The following is a 22,762-nucleotide window of genomic DNA, read 5'->3' on the forward strand; positions in this document are numbered from 1 at the left end:
AATATTTATTTGAGCTCAAAGCAGATAATATTTATGTAGTTACACATGCTGTATTTACATTAGCATGCAGAGTTTGCTTTGTATAGTGGAACCTCAGCTACAGTTTACGCTTTTCTTTGAATTGGTGATGGGCCTGGGAACATTTTCAGACCCTATTTCGAGGGTTCTACGTAGTTTTTTTTTTTATCTTTTTTTTTTATCACACTTACATATATCATGTCTTCAGAGTGCTAGAATGAAACTTTTAATGTTGTCAATTTAACTTGAGCACATTTAGCTGGCATTATCTCAAGTGACAACTGAAGAAGTTAAAAAAATGTATAGAGTATATTGTGAATTTAACATGATTTATTGATGTATTTACCACAATAAAATACAAATAAATAACATTAAACTAATTATGCGTTACAAAACTAAAAACTTGTCTTTGTCCTGAAGCCGTTTATAAAAGTTGTGTCAGTAACAGAAAGAAGACAGCAGGTGGCGCTGGTGTAAAAGCCTCACACCAAGAGGCAAATAATCCTTCAGGACTGTCCTTGTACGGTTGGTGAAACGGCTTTACATTATTGCATGTTGTTTGGGCTGCTCACGGACTGTTTTTGAGAGCTCACTTTTGCTTTGATCAACAGTGTATGCTGATGTTTGGAAGCCAGATGTCATCTGCGAGGTCAGTGCTGTCGCTCTCCAAGGTGTTCCAGCCCCTGGCCGGATTAAATGGCAACACGGTCAATGTAAGGCTTTTGTAATGATTCAGCACGTTGATGTCATGCTTTTCTATGTCTAATACTTCCTCATATGGATTCCTGGTGCGGCTATTGGGCCCCATGTGCACGCCATTGGTGTGGCTTTAATGCAGCCACGTCTGCAAGGTCAAACGCTAGAACAAGCTGTTACAGTACTTCCTCTTCAAAAAGCCAAAGGATCAGTTTAAGAGCTAACTGTTCCTTATCCACAAACCCACACCAAACTGGTCAAACCGCATGCAAATGTTTGAGTTGTAAATGTTATCTGCTCCACCGTGCCACTGTATAGACTAATGTACTGCATCAACCTAGTGACATAAAACTGCTGTTTGTTTTTTTCAACTTAATGTCAGTCTGCTCATATCTGTCACTCTGTTATCTCTGAATGACAGGTGCTGAGAGCAGTTATATGCAACAGGAGAGAGATGTCCTCTTATACTGTGAGTGTCCTGGTCATGTTCTGTTTTCTTTTTATATTTCTCTATATTTCACCAGTATTGGAGGTGGGCTACGTTTCCGTGGCCCACCCTTTATATTAAGTTGTATACTTATGCTTAGAAGTATAGTGGTCCATCACCAGATCATCCCCCACACACAATTATACGCTCATTTGCACCCACGAACAATTTGCAGAAGTCCCAAGTTTGTTTTTGAATATGTGAAGAAATCCACATAGTTATATACAAAAGATGTATACAGTAACTTGGGCTCAAGCTTGTTCATAATACTGGATTGTAAATGAAACTGCAACACACACTGGCTTTTTAGCATCCTGTATCTCCTGCTGCAGAGGTTCACACATGCCTCACAGCCAGAGGGGCCCCTTTTGTGCATTCATTTGTCTCTATTTGTCTCATGTAATTCGTTAGTGCTAAATATTGATGAAGCATCAGGTTAATATTATTTAAAAAAAAACCTCAATGAACACCCTGGCAAGTTATGGTTTCCAGAGGACCTCAACATTGCAGGAACTATTGAAGAGTGTTAATGAGTGTTAAACCCATGAGATGGATTGTTTTGCATTTCTTTTATTGAATTGACAGCCAGGAAAACGTGTAATTGGCCTTGCATGCATGCAATTTAACTATAATTGTATGTAAAAAAAAAAGAATAAATAGATAAAATACATACGAATGTAAAGTAGGTCATTCTAATATGTTTGCGGCTCAGGCTAATGAGTGAAAAAAAAATTTTCTTCTATATTCTAATGACTAACGTGCTCTCTCCCATCACATTCACATCTACTCACCTACTTAATTATGCATCCTCCTCATCCTCTTCACTCCCTGGAAGGTTATTGTGAGTACTGTGTGTGGATGCAGTGCATTGTATGGCTTTATTATGAAGGTGTACTAAGCTTAAATGCTAAAGTTGTTGATGAAATAATAAAACTCCAACATAGAATGCACTTTCAACATATAATGGTGGATGCAGACATGTGCTACGGACTCAAAAATGATCACAGGCTCAATTTCTGTGAAAACAAAACCAGAACTTTGATATGCAAATAATCTCTGTGGCACATGTGTGCAATCAGGTATTTGTGTTTTGTGTTGGCTTTCCACTCTTTCAACTAGAAATGAGAATATTTGGATTTTTCACTTATAGCAGTTTATCTATAGTATTAAGTGATTTTATAGTCTAAGAATATATTTTGTTTCCATACTCCAGCCCCCTCCTGCAAAATACGGAGGCCGACACACAGTAACACTGATCCCTGGAGACGGTATTGGACCGGAACTTCTGAGCCACGTCCGGGAGCTTTTCAGGTTTGGGAACAATTATTACTTTTGGTCAGGGGAGATTTGGATAGTTTGACACATTCAGATCTTTACAGGTTCTGCTGCGTCCCTGTGGATTTTGAGGTGGTGAATGTGGACTCCACAGCAACTTCAGAGGATGACATTAATAATGCTGTCACAGCTATCAGACGCAACGGAGTTGCACTGAAGGGTAGGCTAATGGTTGTGGAGGTGGACATGGGGTGAAAATATATCCTCTTAACTGGAAGTAGGTCTTATAAAGTGTTCATGCTCTCTATTTTTCAGGCAATATAGAGACCAATCACAAACTTCCACCATCTCACAAGTCCAGGAACAATTTGCTCCGGTAATATTAATGTGTCTGTTAAATAGAATTATGTATTGAAAGTCTTCTTTGTCTTGTTCTGTTGTGGATAGTACCACATGGATTATTCACATTCTAAAACAGTTTACAGTATGCCCATGACTCTGCCTTGCTTCAGTGGATAATCTCCTCTTGATGCTGTAGAACTGCTGCTGTAATCATAAAACGCTCCCTATGCTTATCTATACTCTTATTCTCAGTGAGGTCATATTAAACACCATTTTAGCACACTTACCATTTGGCTATTTTGCTCTATAGGACACAGGTGCAGTAGAGTAATGCATTTAATTTGCAATTGTAATTCTATAAACTTCTGTCACACTGAAAAGTATGTTTTTATTTGGAGTTTAGTTCTTCTCAAGGTTTCTCCCTCAGGTTATTTCAGGCGGTATTTTTTCACCGCTTTTAGCCCTTTTTTGCCCTGTTGTATCTATATCCAGGAATCTGTAAAAGCTCCTCTGTGATAGTCTATTGTCATAGAGTTATACAGATCAAATGAAACTGAATTAAGCCTAATTACAGCGTAAATGTTTTTTTTTTATTATATCCTAATTTCTATAATAAAAAAACTGTCCCGTATTTAAAACCCCAGAACATCCCTGGACCTATACGCTAATGTGATGCACTGCCAGACGCTCCCAGGTGTGCAGACCCGGCACAAGAATGTAGACATCATCATTATTAGAGAAAATACAGAGGGAGAATACAGCAGCTTAGAGCATGAGGTTTGTGCTAGTTTAGCTCTTTTCGTCTCTAACACACACACACACACACACACACACACACGCGCCCACGCACACACACACGCGCGCACGCACATGCACGGATGTGCCACTGCAAAGGTTTCTTTATATTCAACAGTTAACTAAGTTAACAGTAAAACAAATGAATCAATAAACAAATATAAAACTGACAGATTCACTGAATATTATGTTTTATATTAAGTACATTTAAATCTATTATTTTTTCCAGAATGTTCCAGGAGTCGTGGAGTGTCTGAAGATCATCACTCGGATAAACTCATTACGGATTGCTGAATACGCCTTTAAACTTGCCAGAGAAAAAGGTCGCAATAGGGTCACTGCCGTACATAAGGCCAATATCATGTCAGTATCAATTTACAATATTTGTTTTTTTATAATATTCTATATATATATATTTTTTCTATCGAACAAAATAGTTAAATTATTAAATGCATAAACGTAACAAATGCACTTCAGAGAGCTTCTATGCAGCCATTTGCTCATTTTCTTTTCCTGCAGGGGAAAACTAAAAACAGGAAAAGTACTTATATAGTCATCTGGTACACAAAAGTAAAATCGTAATAATGATTCACATGTTTGAGGTAAAATTAAACACAACTACTCATTAAGTATTTGAATACACTAATACTGGAACAACACTGTCTCTTCTTTCTGTAAAAAAAAACTGGCTGTAATGTTTTCCATTTAAGGCTTATACAGTTTTAAAGAAATTCAAAAAGGGCAAAGCTATCCCATTTTTCTCAAAATTCTGACTAATTATTTGTTGCTAACACCATTAAAATAGGTTTGGTACATATTCTTGGCCATGAGTGTAAATTGTACTTTTCTATATTAAATCAGGTAGACTTCATTGGGATTTTTGATGCTGTGAATCTACACAATGCTGCCTATAAAAGTGTAGTTTGGAAAATTGAGATGTTTAGAGCTCAAATGTCTTTATGATTTGCTTGGGTATGTTCTCTAACACATTCTGGGGCCTTGAGCAATTTGTACATTTGTTTATAATATTGCAAACAAAATCAGTTAACCAGTACCCAGTATCATTAGCTTTTTTCTGTAGGTTCATTGAAATAATTATATTTTTTTTACTGTATCCCAAGTCAAATTATAATCTGTGGCAGGCCATGCATTTTACATATGGCCTTCAGTGATGTCCTACCTGAATCGATCAACCCTCTTATTACCATAGACTATAGAAACCCGACTATCTCATGCAGTGAGAATGAATGGATTTCTGTGCATTTTTTTCAGTGCATTACGGTTTTCCTGGTGATACGAAGTGACTTCAAATTGGGTTTTTGTGCAAATTCTATGGAAAAGAAAAGCAACAGTACAAATGGTTCAAGAAAAAGCTTAACAGTTGTTTTGAACTGTTTTGGCTGACCTTTCCCCACAAGGTCTAGCTGTTCTTGAAAAGTCTGTCTTGTAAATTTCCTTGTAAGTGTATTTGCAACCAAATCAGTTTTTTCTCCCCTGTCAGCCATTTTGGAATGAAAAATGGCTATTAAATCCAAATGAAAGTATTTTCACTTTTGCGGTTTGCTACATATGCGATTGGCAAGTTCTGACTCTCTCTTTGACCATCCAATCAAAGGATATGAAAATGCCAACGTTACTGGGTGCCTTGTAGATGGCCCCAAAGTGAGCAATTTGAAATCTGATTGGTAAAAGCAACAGCTTCAAGCAACATTTGAGTTTAGGTTAAACATGCCCACAGCGCTGATTCTGAGGGATGAAGCCAGATTTCTTTGACCCAGGCAACATGTGATGTGACAGCTGAAATCTAATTGAATAGAACGTAAACTTACATTTGGTTGCGCTGCTTCAACCAAAAAAAATAAGAGAATAGATTACTGTGAATAATTTAATAAAAATTGTTTGGACAATAATATGTTTAAACGTAAGTCAGCGATTCTTATAGATTTCAGGGCAGCAGAAAAGACCTTGCTGGCCCTGATGGACTGCCATTGATTTATACCAATACAAAATGTGGACAACTCGAGAAAAATATTTAAGTAATTTACTATTTTACCCTTTACACAATGCGTACATAGAAACAGTGCCATTTTCAGGATGATTTTATTGCACCTTGAGCCCTGTTTTGTTTTTCTTTGCTCTGTACAGGAAGCTGGGTGATGGTCTGTTCCTGCAATGCTGTAAGGAGGTAGCAGCCGAATACCCAGACATTACTTTTGACAACATGATTGTGGATAACACCACCATGCAGGTATCAGCTTACCAAGCATGCCCCTTTAGATAAAGAATATTGTTATGCACTTCATTTCTATACCTTACTGCACATTTTGGCTTTGGTTCAAATCTACTAGAATTTATTAAAGTGTGCATTAAGTTTGTGGAGCCTCAGCAGTTATTCTCTGATGTAATGCAGAGAATAACATCTTGTTGAGATCCTACACTTGTCAGGTAGTGCTGGAGACTAATGTAACAGGTGAGACATCACAATATGTTGTGTATGTGTTTATTTCTGTGCATACAGCTCGTCTCCAAGCCTCAACAGTTTGATGTAATGGTGATGCCAAATCTCTATGGGAATGTGGTGAGCAATGTGTGTGCCGGACTCGTGGGTGGCCCAGGATTAGTTCCAGGAGCCAACTACGGCAAGGACTACGCTGTGTTTGAAACGGTAAGAATCACACTTCATCAGTTGGTAAAAGTGTTTATAGATGGTTTACAGAAGATTTTAGATGTTCTCATAACATTTTTCTGCTTTGTACTGCAGGCCACAAGAAACACTGGGAAAAGCATTGCTAACAAGAACATTGCAAACCCCACGGCCACACTTTTAGCCAGCTGCCTCATGCTGGATCATTTAAAGTACATGAAGAGAAGCTGAATTTTGCATCTTTTGCTTATTTAAAGATGTAGTTTGTAATGATTCAAAATGATATCAAGAACTATAACAATAATACTGTTTTGAAAATACAAAAAACTTATTTATAATAATATGCCATGCAATGGCTCAGTCTGGTATCTTAATTTCAAACTTCTATTTCCATTTTCTGGCCCAAAAAATTAGCTGGAAAATAACATAAAACAGAGCTGCCCAGCTTGACATTTTTCCTTTAGAAGGTAAATCATTAGGCACAGAGGTGGTAGGGCTGATGGTGGGGAAAATGGAAAGCTGTTTTTATTGCAATTGCATTTTGCCTAATGGCAAAAACCTAACGATTACAAACTGCTTCTTTAGCCATAGTCCAAAGTCATGTCCTTTCTAAGTGGTTGTGTTATGGTGTTTTAATGTTTATTTCTGTTGTATATTTCTCTTATAGACTTCATGATTATGCCAGTATCATTCGGAAAGCAATCCTTACAACCTTATCTGAGACCCAGGTATGATGAAATCTCATAAGCTAGAAATAATCACTCTTGTTTAAATAGAATGTGGAGTAGAGTCTGTTAGACAGACCCATTGTATGACTGTTTAATGCAGGAATACCTTTGTTGTCAACAGCCAAACAAGATTTGGTGTGCAGATTCCCACCAATCTTTAATGGATATAAATTGTTTCCACCCCCACTTCAAAACTGCACATTTTTGTGTTGAACAAACCATCATAAATCATCTCAGAGGCTTTTCTTTTCATTAATGGGATCTAGCAACAAACAAGTGAAAAACAAATAGAAGCATCATAAAAAATGTGGTTGGACATCATGCGAATTCCCAGTCCATCTGCAGTTTTAATAGGATTGTGTGCACTTTTTATTATTTTTATATGCACCACAAGTTTGTTATAAGACTAGCCAGGAGCCAAGACACTGTTGGTTTCTGTGTGTAGAGTATCACGCTGGGCAAACAATTCACGCCTCTCCACAACAATGGTACAGAGCAGATGATGTGCCAAAAACTATTAGTAGCATGGTGCAGAGAGTGTGTGTGTGTGTGTGTGTGTGTGTGTGTGTGTGTGTGTGTGTGTGTGTGTGTGTGAGAGAGAGAGAAACACATACAAGTGTCCAGTACATCCATGTGCATTGAGAGTATATTGAGTTGATACAGTAGGTGAGAATGTGGGTAGACTGTCCGATATGTGTATGCTGGTTCAGACCATTTAATGGCTCTGGAGTAGAAACTTTTCCTCAGTCTAGTGGTGCAAGCATTGATAAACCTGTAGGACATTCCAGAAGCCAGGATTGTGATGAGATGTCGGGATGAGCAGGTACAATATTGGAGATAGTGGTTGCTCTGCATAGGCTGTGGGTACACTAATTATTACTATAATGCATAAAAAATACCAGTATCTACCCTCTTTTAATTTGAGTGTCCTTTGACCTGGACATTTATGGTTACATGTCTCCAAAGATCACATTTCTAAATCAGTTGAGAATTATTTTTAAGATCGTAAATATGTCAACAAATTTATAAATATATATAAAAAAAACTAATGTACTAAAGCTTGTTTCCATTGCAGTGCTCTATTAATTTATAGCTGTGGATAAAGTCTGCCCTTTTTTTTGGCATCCTTATTCATTTGTGCAAGCTCTGTATCCAAAATTATTCAAAGGCTTGCCCTTTTAAAAGCAACTAACCTGTGATATAGTCCTGTACATGCTGAATTTTTCCATTTTCCTGCACACGTAATATACTTACGTAGATTTATGTGAGGACAGTCTCTATTCAGACTTAAGAAGTAGAAAGGGGTAGTTCAATCCCATTAGCACCAAAATGCGGTTTTTCATACAATGGCTCAGTTGTATAAATAAGATAATTGTAAGTTGGTCTGGATAAGAGGATCTGCCAAATGCCATAAATATAAATATTTAATCGTCACCAAGAAAGATATATTATTACCTCATTTTTTTCCCTCCCTCTTCTTTTGCAGTTACACACCGCTGATCTGGGGGGTCAGGGTACAACGTCTGAGGTGGTGCAAGCCATAATGCAGGAGGTTCAGAGAAGCAAACTTCATACCTCAAAACCCATCTGAATGAGCCTGTAACCTGACCCTCAGGTAGAAAAACAATCCCTCTCTAACACTCTTCACAATTAGAATGCAACATTATGTAGTGTAATATTACTATTATTATAATTATGAACAGATTTATATCAATACACTCATTCTAATGTGCAAGAACTTAAACTTGGACTTCTCTAGCAGATGCTGCACATGAAAGGATCCTTAAAAGGATTTGTTTTGTATGCAAGTGTTGAGGTTTCTGTCAGAAGAATTTGGTTTTTTTTCCCCCGGAAAGACCAGTGTCAGTGCTATAAATTAAACTACAGCTGTACCTTTAAATTGTCCAACGTGGGAAAGTCTTAGAAAAGGTGGGGTTTTTTTTTTTTTTTTTCCCCCCCTCATCCCACAGGCTTCAAGAGAGAGAAAAAAAACGAGGAATCTATTGTAATGTAAGTGATAACAGGAATTTATGTTCCACAACATTAAAATCCATAACCATAAACAGATGCAAACGTGCATCATTCTAAAAGTAAATGTCCGCATTGCTTTTATGCGGTGGTATACAAAGAATAATACAGTGGTATAGTGACCTACGAGTGAATTAATGTACGAGTCGTCACTCGGTCGATTTTTTTGCTTTGTTACGCGAGCAAAAAATTGAGGTACGAGCTCGAGACGCCGCTGCTAGATGGCGAAGAGAAGCCAGAAAGCGAAGACTGTGACAAAAATTAAGATAAGCAAAGAAGAAAAAGTATAAAATTAAAAGTTCAGGGATACGTAGTGTACTGTAGTGATAGAGTATCAAAAAACGAGTTTTTCCTCCTCCTCCACCTATCTCCTCTACCCTTCGTCTCATCTCCAAGGTAAATACATGTATAAAACCTTATTATATCTTTACATACTCTTCCTATTATGTTTTTTTTTTTACAAGATTTGTTATTTAGAAATGTATTTTCCTTATTTAATAACATGAAACATAAAAACGGGGTGGCATTTTGAGGGTTGGAACGGATTAAGGGCATGTTAATTATTTTTCAATGGAGAAAATTGATTTGATGTGTGAGCAAATTGAGCTACGCGCTCGGCCATGGAACGAATTAAACTCATAGGTCAAGGTAGCACTGTATACTTCAAGGTGTGGTAACCTTTATGAAGTAAGAAGGCTACAGCGTACAAGCACAGTTTCATTTCTAATTTGTTGCTCATTTCAGAAAGCTGAATGATGAAAACTAAACTCTCATGCACATCAACCAGAGCTTTAATTCTGTAAATGGCAAAAGTAATCACATATTGTTTCTTTTCTTTATTCTTTTTATAGGTGGAAAACTTCAATCTACATATACTGCAAGATTGGATAAAGCTCATGGGTGTATGTGTGTGGTTGTGCATGTTGCTTTACAACATTAAGCTAGAATATTTTTTAATTAAATTGACTTCGAGCTGTTATCATCAAGCTTCATTATGCAAAACTGTGACAGTGATTTAAAATGAGCAGTGTGAGTGGTTTATTTTAATTTTTTACAGTTAAATATCCAAAGTTTACTCAAAATAACTATTGCTGCATATGACTTAATTCTGAAATGGGAAGTGGGCAAACTTGGAATGGCATAAATTTCAACCTCTGCACATTCAAGATATAAAGTAGGAAAGAAACATAGATGCCTCAGTGTTTTAAACACCTTTTGTTAAATGTGAAGTGTGATTTGAAATAACCTTCTTTATAGTTATGGATATATACAGTATGTGAATGTTGACTGATCAAAGGCAAGCAAAGTATATACTGTATTGTATAACTCATTTAAAAGTAAAGTGCTACTTTGCTTGTTGTCGATGTTGTAAGCATCCATGTCACTTTCTGAACTCCGTTATTTTCAAATAGGAATACTGATTTAAGAGCGTGTTTTATTTTGGTCTGTTTTTATCCTTGTTTGTATTATTTTCCTAATTGGTGGTACGAGTGTACAAGTGTGAATACGTATTTCATAGTACATAACACGTAATACACGTACAACAAACATATAAGACACTCCTGCTACAAGGACTCCTGCAAATTTGATAAAATATACATTTACACGATTATACAAATGGCCCATATTGTACATTTAAACATCTCTGTAAAAATTTTTAATTAAGCCTGGGACTCTTGGGTTCAGTCGCCAGTGTGCAAGTGATGGGGACCTGCTGATTAGTCATGCAGAATGGTGTCTTTTTATAAATTGGAAAGATAAAAGTTACTCACATTTGTCTCATTTTCCTTTGTCAAAAAAATCTTTTCAAGGTTTATTGTTAGGTTTATTAGGGATATACGGGGGAAATTACTACTGGGTTTATAACTGGATGTGTGATTTCTGTGTAAACTGTTCTGTTGATCAGTTAATTCAGGACCAACAAACACTGCAATTTTTAAACACAGACATGTTACCCATGTGAGACAGGTTCCCTTTTGGGTCTGGTTCCTCTCCAGGGTTCTTCCTCAGACCATCTCAGGGAGTTTTTCCTTGCCAACATTGCCACTGGATTATTCCTAATGGATCAAGTTATAGGGACAAATTGATGAATTTAAAATGTATATTCTTAAATATAAATTTTTTTATAGCTGCATTTTACAGTGACAATGTCCACTGTGAAATGCACTATACAAAAAAAAAATTGAATTGAATTGAAAGTTTTTATAGATTGATTGTTAAACAAGCAGATGTCAAACCAAACCTGTTACTGTGATGAATGAGTGATGTTTTTTTTTGTATGATGATATCAGATATACTGTACATGCTCAGCCTTTTCACTTTCATAATGCTGTTACTAAAACCCATTATGTATGTACGGGAAAATTCATAAACCCTCCTTTCTGCAACATTAAGAGCATATGTTTATTGGAACCTCTCAGTTTTTCATCAATGTAGTACTGTGAATACAATTTAAGCTATTTTTTTTTGCAATTAATACTTCTTACCTCAAAAGATACTTATTGTGGTTGCATTTTCATTGAAATTATCATTATTAGTAGTATTTATTAATCTTCTTTTTCTTTTGGCTGCTCCCATTAGGGGTTGCCACAGCGGATCATCCGTCTCCATACCCCCCCTGTCCTCTACATCTGCCTCTTTTAACCCAACTACCTGCATGTCTTCCCTCACCACATACATAAACCTCCTCCTTGGCCTTCCTCTTTTCCTCCTTCCTGGTGGCTCCATCCTCAGCATTCTCCTACCGATATACCCCATGTCCCTCCTCTGCACATGTCCAAACCATCTCAATCTCGCCTCCCTCACCTTATCTCCAAAAACGTCCTATTCTCATAGGACTCATTTCTAATCCTGTCCATCCTTGTCAATCCCAACAAAAACCTCAACATCTTCAGCTCTGCTCCCTCCAGCTCCACCTCCTGTCTTTTACTCAATGCCACTGTCTCTAATCCATACAACATTGCAGGTCTCACCACAGTCCTATAAACTTTCCCTTTCATTCTTGCAGATACCCTACTATCACAAATCACTCCTGCCACTCTTCCCCATCCACTCCACCCTGCCTGCACTCTTTTCTTCACTTCTCTAACACACTCTAAATTACTTTGCACTGTTGACCCCAGGTACCTGAATTCTTCCACCTCTTCTCCCTGCAACCACACCACTCCACTGCTCTCCCTCTCATTCACACACATACTCTGTCTTACTCCTACTGACTTTCATTTCCCTTCTCTCCAGTGTGTACCTCCACCTCGTCCGTCAACCTGTCCATCACCACTGCAAACAGGAAAGGGTTCAGAGCTTGATGCAGTCCAACCTTCACCTTAAACTGCACACTTTTCTGCTGTCACACTGTCCTCATACATGTCCTGCACCACCCTCACATACTTCCCTGACACACCTGACTTCCTGATACAATACCACAACTCCTCTCTCGGCACCCTGTCGTACGCTTTCTCTAAATCCACAAACACACAATGCAATACCTTCTGACCTTCTCTATACTTCTCCATCAACATTCTTAAAGCAAATAATGCACCTGTGGTGCTCTTCCTCGGAATGAAACCATACTGCTGCTCACAGATGGTCACCTCTTCTATCAGCCTGGCTTCCACAACTCCTCCCATAACTTCATGGTGTGACTTAATTCCCTTGTTGTTACTGCAGGTCTGCACATCTCCCTTGTTCTCCAAGATCGGTACCAGCACACTCCTTCTCCATTCCTCAGGCATCCTCTTACCTTCCAAAATCCTGTTAAACAATCTTGTTAAAAACTTCACTGCCATCTCTCCTAAACATCTCCATGCTTCTACCGGTATGTCATCTGGTCCAACCGACTTTCCACTCTTCATCCTCTTAATCACTGCTCTCACTTCCTCCTGTTTGATATTAAGTATGTTTAGTGTATTCACAGGTTAGCCATCGCCAGTAGATGGTGCTGAAATCCAGCCATCAAACGAAAGCAAGCTTAACCAATCAGTGCAGAAGCTTACGCAACCTTATAAATGTATACATCTGTATGCACATATGGATAAAATCATGCTCAGGCATGAACAGTGCATATTTATCACGGTGGTGTTAAAGCATCTTGACAACTGCCCAACTCTTTGCTTATAACATCGTCTATAAAAATGCTATGTGGAAAAAAAAGCATGTTTCTATAAAATTCTATTTTAAAAGAAGCAAGTACCAGAGTTTTAAGTTCCAAATGATCTTACATCCAGGGGATTTTAAATATAGATCATATAAATATTAGGGCTGTCAAAATGAACGCGTTAACGCAAATTTATTTTAACTGCAATCATTTTATTAACGCAGGACTCATGCAGCACGCATTTCTGTTTGATCATTTTTATAAAAAAAATTAAATAAATAAATAAAATAAAAAAAATAAAAAAAAAAATATATATATATATAAAAGCTCCAGTGAAAATGAATTTTTTAATCAATAAACATTTGTTTTACTGATGCGAAAAGTCTCAAATCAAGTACCAAAATCCGCCATGATGCACACGTCCGGCAATTAAAACCGTCCATGAGAAAACATAGCAAAGTTCTGTTTGGTGTCCTGATGATTTATGTAATTTAAAACACCATAATTACTTTAAAACATTTACAGGTATATTTTGTATTCATGCTCTATGTTGAGTCTGGTTTCACTAATAATAAACATACTTTTGCATAAAGTATCCATATTTGTCGATGGCCTTGCAAAAAGGATTAATTGAAGGTAATTTTTGGAACAGATAAAAATTGTACCATTAGGTTGCGGTTGATCGCAATTAACTCATGATAATTATGCGATTAATATCGATTAACTATTTTAATAGTTTGACAGCTCTAATATATATAGAGCTTTTTGAATTTCTGGTGCTTATTTTGGTCTACAGCAAAATGCTATTAAAAGCAAAAATATTTAATCAATTTGAAACGTTTAAAAAGAAAGCGGGAAAGTGTTTCTCTCCAATTGTGTTAGGTCATAATGAGCTCAGGCAAATGTTTCAGTCTGTGAAAAAATACAATAAAGATTTAAATCTTAGTCACTTTCAAAATTAGTCATATTAAATACACATTTAAACCATCCAAGTTTTTTAGTTGTACCTCATTTGTTTAAGGTTCAACAATAGCTATTATTATCTGTTATCAAATGTTCTGGAATATGTAAGTGTTTTTGTCTGCTACAAACATGCATCTGTTGAAATAAAATTAACAAACCAAAAGATCAAAGTTTTTAAATGATTACAGACTAGTAGATATAGCTTAATGTTTAAAGAGATCCGGAGTTAAATCTGAAACTGTCAGAGCTCAGTGGTTAGCATTGTGATTAGCAGAGATTGATTTCTCTTGGGTTGAGAGAAGCCATCACTTTTTCCTTGATTTGTTTATTTTGCTTAATTTTAAGATACATTGAAGCATTATAAGGAAATATGTAAACATGAACATACTGTATGTAGATGTTTAAGGATAAGAAATGGCACACATTTTATGAGATTGTGGTCTTTTATGCTCCTTATTTTTTCCTATAAATGTAAATGTAAGTTAATGATGTATACGTATTATATAGTATACAGTCTAAGAATGTCACCATCATCAAGTATTGTATTGGGCAACTTGGGAAAACAATGGAAGCAGAGTTCATAATCAGAGACCGATACTCATTATATACATTTAAATGTACAATATGTTTATGTTCATGCAGTTAAACAATATAAGTGGATTTTCTTTTGTCTCAGTCAATATTTTTTCTTTTCACACAATTTTGTGACTACTGTGTGTGAAATTCCCAGGTGATCAGTAGTTATTAAAATACTTGAACCATCCCATATGATAGAAACATCCATGGCATGGCAAGAGATGGATTTTCCTAGTTTAAGTGTTTGATGCGAACATTACCTGGAACTCTTGACCTGTAGCAGCAGAATTTGGCTGATTGTCTAATCGCATAATCACATAAACCTCATTCAATCGGACAAAATGAACCCATTTGTAATAATGTAAGCAAATAATGCTGGCCCAGGATAATCATTTTTAAATCACTGTCTGTATGCTTCTGGACAGACAAAAGATGATTTGCTGAAGTTTATTATTATTTAAAATTAAATAATAACAATACATAAAAATGAATTCATTTGGAGGTGGAAGCTTAATCATTTTGGGTTGTTTCCGAGCAGGGGATGTGGACACTCAGTCCCGGTGACAGGAATACTGAATGAACATTGCTTCCATTCCATACTTCAACACCATGCAATTCCATCTGGACTGCGGCTAATTAGAACCAACTTTACCATTCACCAATGACCCAACAGTGACCCGAAGCATACGCCCAAGCTCTGTAAGCCTTATTTAGAGCGCAACCAGTTGGAGTGTTCTCTATTATGGAATGGTCTGCCCAGTCATTAGACTTAAATTTTATTTAACTGCTCTGGGATGAACTGGATCGCAAGGTCAAATTGAAGTTTCTAACTAGTGAAGAAAATCTCTGGTAAGTTTTACAAGAGGCATGGCAAAGTATTCCAGCTGAATGTTTGGAGAAACTAACTGTCCAAATGCCAAGAGTGTGTAGAGCTGTTATTTATACTACAGGAGAATGTTTCACTGAAAATAAACTTTAAAATCTGTACATTTATGCATTTCTTTGCTTAAAGTAAAACTTGTATATAAACAAAAGGAACATGCATGTGTATCTCAAAAATGATAAAAGACTTGGTGTTTCCATACTGATGACAGACCCTGTATAAAGTGAATGTCATTAAAATAAGCATCCTAAACCTGTGTGAAACTTGAGTACGGAACTGCTTAAACGACTGTATTTCTAAGTTATGATAAAGAACCGCATAGAGAGTCTTTGAATGAACAAAATGGCCTTGGTTCATCAAGCTAATTTGAGTGTGTTTTTCCTAATGAGAAGCCAATTGAGTTGAGGTAAAGAAGGACACTTTGTCTTTGCTACCACGGGGATGCCAGAGAAAAAGTGGCATAAGAAAAGAAAAACAGTATGCTGTATAAAGGACAGAGTGCTAGATGAGAAAAGACCCATGGAGTGTGTTGTTATTGTAAGGATTTTTACAATCCTTATTTATAGCTTTGTTGCTGACACACTTTCTTGCATGTTTGCCTCTTTAAGCAAATGTTTGGATGTCTTTCTCCAACCAAAACACAGACTAGATTGGTCCCAGGAGGGTGGGGGTACTTTCCTGGAAACATCACACACCTGAGAATAAGATGAGTTTTATAGTGAACTTTATAGTGAGCTAAACAGGAAAAATACTTAAAGATGACATGATCAGAAAGGGAGAGAAATTGCATACACATTTAGTTAAACACACAGTAATATATGAGAAAGTGTCAAAACATATGTATTTCTTTAACAATCCTATTAGAAAATATCGATATTCCTATCTCAGGTTGACACTCTGGAACAGTAGGTGATTTAATATAGATTGTTGTAAAGTGTGCTTGTGTGTGGGGTGCAAAGTGCAGCATGGTGATGAAGGTTGCATTCCATGCACTGAATGTAATCAGAATCTCCAACTCCCATATGAGCCATCACAACTACTGCCATTTTTTCCAGCTTTCTCTTACCCACCAAATACTGGAGCTGATGAAAATTCCTGTTCTCTGATTGCAGATCCACACCAGATCCGCTCTAAACAGGCTATTTTTCCAGCTTTATCCTCACCTATATCAAATTGCAGGGATAAAAAATCGAGTACAGCAGCTGTCTTTGGCCAATGCAGGAAGACACTGAGCTTCTGGCTTGTAAAGGTCATTGTAAAAGTTTATTCATTCTTCCCACACTCATGTTACAATATGTATTCACGTGCATGGTTTTTTATTTGCATTAACATGTATATTATAGCACTTTAATGCACACACAAATACAAATTTAGACACACATTCACACACAACAACTTGTGTACTATCATGCCACGCAGCCCACTGCTGATTATGCATTGCTGAATGGTCGTTTGCCACTCACCTGCTGCAATGTCCCATTATTCAAGATATTTAGAGTTTAAATATATATGTATTTATATTGTTCTTGCCTTTTTTTCCTACTTTTTCACTTCAGGATATTTTTTATTCTAGCACAGTAGGAGTTGGGGGTTTGTGCACAGTGTTAGCATTTTCTATATAGTTTTCCAGCTTGTTTCTCCTGAGTTCTTTATCCAGTGTCTAAATATTATTCCATGCCTTTGTGCCATGAGTTCTCTGGGACAGGCTGCAAGCTTCCTTGTGACCCTGTGTAAGACATGCAATATAAAAAAAAATGCATGGAATGTTGGAGGGATGTTGTACACAATTGTGTATTGCACTTACTGTATTTAATGAAAGCACCTGTAAGCTAAAATAATAATTCGTGTGTACTAGCACACTCAGCCAACAAGGCTGTTTCTGAGTTCTGATTCTAATATCAGAAAAACACCCAAGATCTGTGTGAACCCAGCAATCCAGTCACCCTGAGAGCGAGATTAGAGAGTGTGATTTGACTTTTTTGCACGTCCTGGACCTCTCCCAGGCCCCCCTCTTTCCCTAAACAGCTGTTGCCTTTTCTGTGCCTCTTTCCCTACCTGTACAGCTTCCTCTTTCTTGCTCCCTCTCAAAATGCTTGCTGTCATTCCATCTGTCTTATTTTTTTCCCCAGCTCAGATTTGAGGCCCCAGTCCCTCCAGGTGTGCTATGCCTATAAACCTCTCCATGATCACACGTTCTGTTCATATTGGAGCAGCATGCTGTCATCATTGATTTTGCTTTGGATGCCTCTCACTCATGCAGGCTCGCACGCAGAGAAGAAGCACTCGGTCCTCTTCCTGGAATTTCGAGGGGCTATTTTCAATTGAAACACAGTTTAAAGTTATTGCTTATGCTTGTATAAATAGGTTTCAGAGGGCAGCTGACAGAGTAAGCCCCAAACTAGTTGCCAATGTTTATGTGTCTGTGTTTTTGTGTGTGTGTGTGTGTGTGTGTGTGTGTGTGTGTGTGTGTGTGTGTGTGTGTGTTTGTGTGTGTGTGTGTGTGTGTGTGTGTGTGTGTGTGTGTGTGGTTGTGGGGTTAATGGGTATGTGTGTCTCATTAGTTATGTAAGAATCCAGCTGTAGTTATGTGTTGGCAAAAAGAGCAGACACCTGTTCCATCATGTCTTTGATGCAGCAAAGAAAAAGAGTTCCAAGATCTAATTTTGATCACGAGTTTGGCATGTACTTGAAAGTTATGTTGCTTTTTTTGACTGTGTGTGTTTGTGTGTGGGGTGTGTGTGTGCACGTGTCTGTGTTTGTGTACAGCTTAAGTACATCCTTTATGCAGGTTGCTTGTGCTTGCTTCAGGCCAAAGTCATTTCAAACATTCTTAGACTATGACCTGTCTGCACACATTAGCCATCCGTATGATATACTGTACACACACATGTAGCTCACACTTTTTTCCTCCTCCTATAATCAAAGCATGTCTTGCCCTCCACTACCCATCTGGTTTTCCTTCTGTCATTTTATAAGAATTCCTTCCTTTTGGTAATGCTGGAAATTTTTACTCCATTTACTTCATTAATAACCAAATGTTTCATAAAGAAAAGCATTCAGATAATACGTTGCCTCTGGGATTTGTTACTTCCTAATCATCACACCCTGCTTTGCCTCATTCTCATTCCTTATCGGGATTTGTTGTCCACTCATCTGTTGTCCATTTACCAGCTTTATTTGCCGATCTTGTGCATTCCTCTGAATTTCATACCAGTGCGCCTTCCACCTGCACAGGACATGACTTCAACTCACTTGAGTCTTAAAGATTTAATGTGGGACTAATTCTTCATTAATTTCCTCATTTAATGAAAGGCTAATTCCTCTTTTGTAGTGCTGTAACGCAATCTAACAAGGCAATATAACAAGGCGTAGCATTGCAGAGAGAGGCATTTCGCATATGGAGGGTGAATACAATTTTACTGAAGCAAGGTCCAAACCTCTACACTACAACCGCAACTGTGCCACCTACATCATCTGGAGCAGTTCAGAATCAATATTTTTGTTTAATAACATGACAAAAACCTAAAATACAACCTACTCACCAGAGATGCATACTCATAATTTGCACCGCTCCTTAGAGGCTGTAATCCAGTGGTATGGCTTGTATTTACTGGTCTCGAAGTGGTGAACAAACCCTTTTCTGGGCTGAGACAAGCTAGCTAGCTTTGGAGTTGGCTGACCTCCTCATAATGTCTAGCTTTTCTTCACAATGGATTTTTAAGAATGTCCAAAACCAAATAAATTTCTCTTTCTCTGTAAGCGTAAAAAAGTCTAACTAAAATGTATTAATGTGTGCAGAGCGCTACAGACGTGTTTCTCCAGTCAGACTTGGCTGTAACAGATTCACTCTGACCAACCAATCAGAGGACGGAAAAATTTTTTACGCTATTCTGGTCCAGCTAGCTGCCCTGTGAGGCAAATATGAAATATAATTGTTAAAGAAACAGACCCATTGCTAATAGAGACTAAGGTAAAAAGGCCAGCAGTACAGACTTTGAAAGCCCTGGGCAGATTAGATTGACATGGCAGCACATAGATGCTGAAATCTGATTGGACAAAAAAATCTAACATCCACATACAAATACTGGAAGCAATGCAGCCAAGAGAAATGCTAAGAAATTAAAAGAATAAACTGTGGGAATAAATTAATACAATTTCATGGAACAAATATTAGAATTTAGGTTGTAAATTTCGGTCAGTGCTTCTAATAGGGTTTATGCCATCAGAGAAGGCTTTGCACTAAAGTGGAATAACATCACTTTCCACATGATACCAATTTATTCTGGCCTTCAGGCTGGAAAATTAAATGAGAAAAAAAAAAAACACCTGTGTTTCCTTTCTAAATGGATGTAGTTTAATCCTTTAGTGAGTGTGTTGAGTAAGACTGTCTCAAATGTTTTATTCACGTCAGCTTCGTGGTGAGCGTTAAAATTTAATCCAAGTTGAATCCAGCAATTACTAAGTGCAATAAGGTAATTAGAGGTATTTAGAGATCGAGAGTATTTTCAGTCATTAGTGTCATAGCAATCAAAACAAAACATCTGGACCTGGTAATGTAGGCACTCTTTGAAAAAACATGGTGGCTGATTACAGGGCATTACATGCATGCCCTGTAATCACATAACAATAAACTTAAATGATCACTGTCTACATTATCTGCATTAGTGCCACAGAATTACAGAAAAGCATAAAGGTCAGGGACAAAATGCTACATGATGCTGCAAACAAAAGACCAATCATTGTTTATCCAATTTCCAATCATCCAGTTTTGATGAGCACAAGCCCACTGTGGCCCACTGGCCATTCTTATTAACAAGGCATATCCAACCACAGAACTGCTACCAAAGATGTAGCTGCATGATTTAATTCCCTACACTCCTGCAACATCTATGGCAGTTAATCACATGAAAGGACAGGTGTATAAAACTGTAGGGATTCACTTATTAATTTATAAATTGATAGACTGTTTAATTCTTTAAATCTGCTTTGTGACAATGTGCATCATTAAAAGTTGATTGAGTGTAAAACATGTAAAATATAAACAATTTATTTGCACTGTACAGTTACAGTGTATGACACAATGCAATCAGCATGTGTTTAGGAATCTTATTATTTTAAAAGCTGTCCTTGAACCCAGGACATGTCTTTGTCCTGATGGATGAGACTAATTACCAGAAAGAAACAAACTGTGAGTGTGCTTGATATTTGCTTCCACCTTCCCTCCTTCAATGCTTTCAGCCAGAGAGTTTATTCCTCAGACCAATTATTTGTGTTACCAAATAGGCTTTCTATTAAATGAAAATTAATCGCAGGAGAGATGCACAAACATGAAAATGCTTTCAAAGCTCACAAACAGTTCCACTTCCTTTCCCAATTAGGAGCAAAAATATGTAAGCCTTGATCTTTTAATTTCCATGTAATATTGGATGGATACATGCAGTATCCATGTAAAATTAGCCCCAACCTTGACCAAGGGGAGCTGTCATTTTCAGGTCAGTTAACCTGGAATTCATGCATATTTGATAAATAGCTCTCCCGTGCACAAACTCAAAGCAACGACAGCATGGGTCAGGCATGATAGGTCAGGCATAATAGGTCAGGCTTATACTATCTATAAAATACACTTATTCACCAATCTTATGCACTGAACTGTGTGACAAACCTAGAAGTTATACTCAAACTTAGATTTTATATTAATGTATAAATATTTACCATTCAAATCCTGCTGGTTCCATTTCCAAACATAAGAATTGATTGGAACCAGTGCCTAATAGTCTGCCTGTTAGAGAAAGATCTGCTTTCCAGTCTCTATATTTCCAATTTACATGTTTTCTCTTGTAACCCAGCTTGTATTTCATATGTTGTCAAGACAACATGGCTAGACATAATAGAGCGGTGAATGTGAATCTGATTAATTGACAGCGCTTTTGCAACCAGGTGACTAAAAATGCTGTACAGTGTAGCGTCTCCCATATTTTGATGTAAATCTCCACTTTGGACCATGAACCGCAAAGACCCAAGTAACAGAATATAATCAGGACATGACACAGCAAGACAAAGTGAAGGAAATGAAGGAAATCATTTCTACCTTTTTCAATGAATGCTGCAGATGCAAACAGCGGACCCTCCTAATGAAGTACTTCCAATGCTCCACTCAACCCAATCACACCCAGCAGACGGCCTCACACGAAAGCAACAGTGCACACAGCCTGGGTCATTCAGTTAAACCTCCAAAGGCTTCCAGGGAACTGACCGATTAGAATGGATCGGACCACCTATCCTGATTGGTGCTAATGATGATAACTAAAGGTTTATTAATGAAAATTAAGTCATCTGGAATTATTACCAAAGGCTACTCAGAGGACTCCAGGGGAAATAGTGTCTTTATCACTCTTGAAAAGTGGCCTATCTATAGCTTGATGTGGCATGCAGCCTCAACAGCAGCTGTGTTTTCTCAGCCAGAATGGTTTGAATGTAGGCAGTGAAGCTTACATGGTTTATCTAGGTGTTGTATGTGATGAGAGATCACTTGTCTCCCCTTCACTGTTAATCTTTTAATCATTATCATCTTCATTCATCTCTCTGCTCCCTGCTCAGCTGCCCTTATGCTTCTCCAGATTTATATACCTACAGTGAACCATCTGGCTCTTAATTATATGTGAATGCTGATATATCAGTTCACATCAAACCTCAGAATGGGGAAACTGTGTCATCTCTGTGATATTAAGGCTATTAAGATATATAATGTGTCATGGGCTGGTTTTTATCATTTCAGAAACTGCTGGTCTCCTGGGAATTTTACATACAACAGACTGTAGAGTTTAAACAGAATTTGACTGAGTGACACATCTTTAAGTGGAAACGTCATTTTGATAATAAGCGTATAGGAAAATACCCAGATTGGTTTGTATATAGTAAATCATGTAGGCTGTACAAGTGCTGTATCATTCCTGGCAGCTCCAAAACAAACTGACCTCTCAACTTTTTTATCATCAACACTCCTGTGCTTTTCCACTCACAGAACTATCACTCACTTAATTTGTGTCTAGAGACTGTTGTGTGTGGAAATCCTGCACAAATTAACAGGTTTACATGTGTTGCTATGTGTCTATAATCACAACCATGGCAGTTTTGACAGTGCTTAGATTTGATCCAAGACCTTCACTCACCAGACCTAATCACTGGACTACCACAACTAGCTCAAATCAGTGGATGGCAGCATTTCTTGGTCATG

General features: G+C 37.4%; 1 protein-coding gene across 3 annotated transcripts; it reads left to right on the plus strand.

The window, feature by feature from the left end:
- Window positions 1-368: 368 nt before the first annotated feature.
- On the plus strand, window positions 369-11,506 carry LOC310715070 (isocitrate dehydrogenase [NAD] subunit gamma, mitochondrial-like). 3 transcript variants are annotated; one of them, XM_083521250.1, is made up of 15 exons: window positions 369-538; window positions 630-731; window positions 1,136-1,183; window positions 2,415-2,512; window positions 2,581-2,696; window positions 2,792-2,852; window positions 3,463-3,595; window positions 3,843-3,976; window positions 5,759-5,861; window positions 6,132-6,278; window positions 6,375-6,469; window positions 6,925-6,985; window positions 8,472-8,600; window positions 8,956-8,995; window positions 9,865-11,506. In XM_083521250.1, the coding sequence occupies exons 2-13, from the start codon at window positions 633-635 to the stop codon at window positions 8,574-8,576; spliced, it is 1,200 nt and encodes a 399-aa protein (XP_083377376.1). In that variant the 5' UTR covers window positions 369-538; window positions 630-632; the 3' UTR covers window positions 8,577-8,600; window positions 8,956-8,995; window positions 9,865-11,506. The 3 variants fall into 3 exon arrangements, with proteins under 3 accessions (XP_083377376.1, XP_083377377.1, XP_083377375.1); XM_083521249.1 differs by having other exon boundaries at window positions 370-543; XM_083521251.1 differs by lacking the exon at window positions 8,956-8,995.
- The last annotated feature ends 11,256 nt before the right edge of the window (window positions 11,507-22,762 follow it).

This window comes from Silurus aristotelis (assembly GCF_946808225.1).
Source record: "Silurus aristotelis genome assembly, chromosome: 19".
NCBI lineage: Eukaryota > Metazoa > Chordata > Actinopteri > Siluriformes > Siluridae > Silurus > Silurus aristotelis.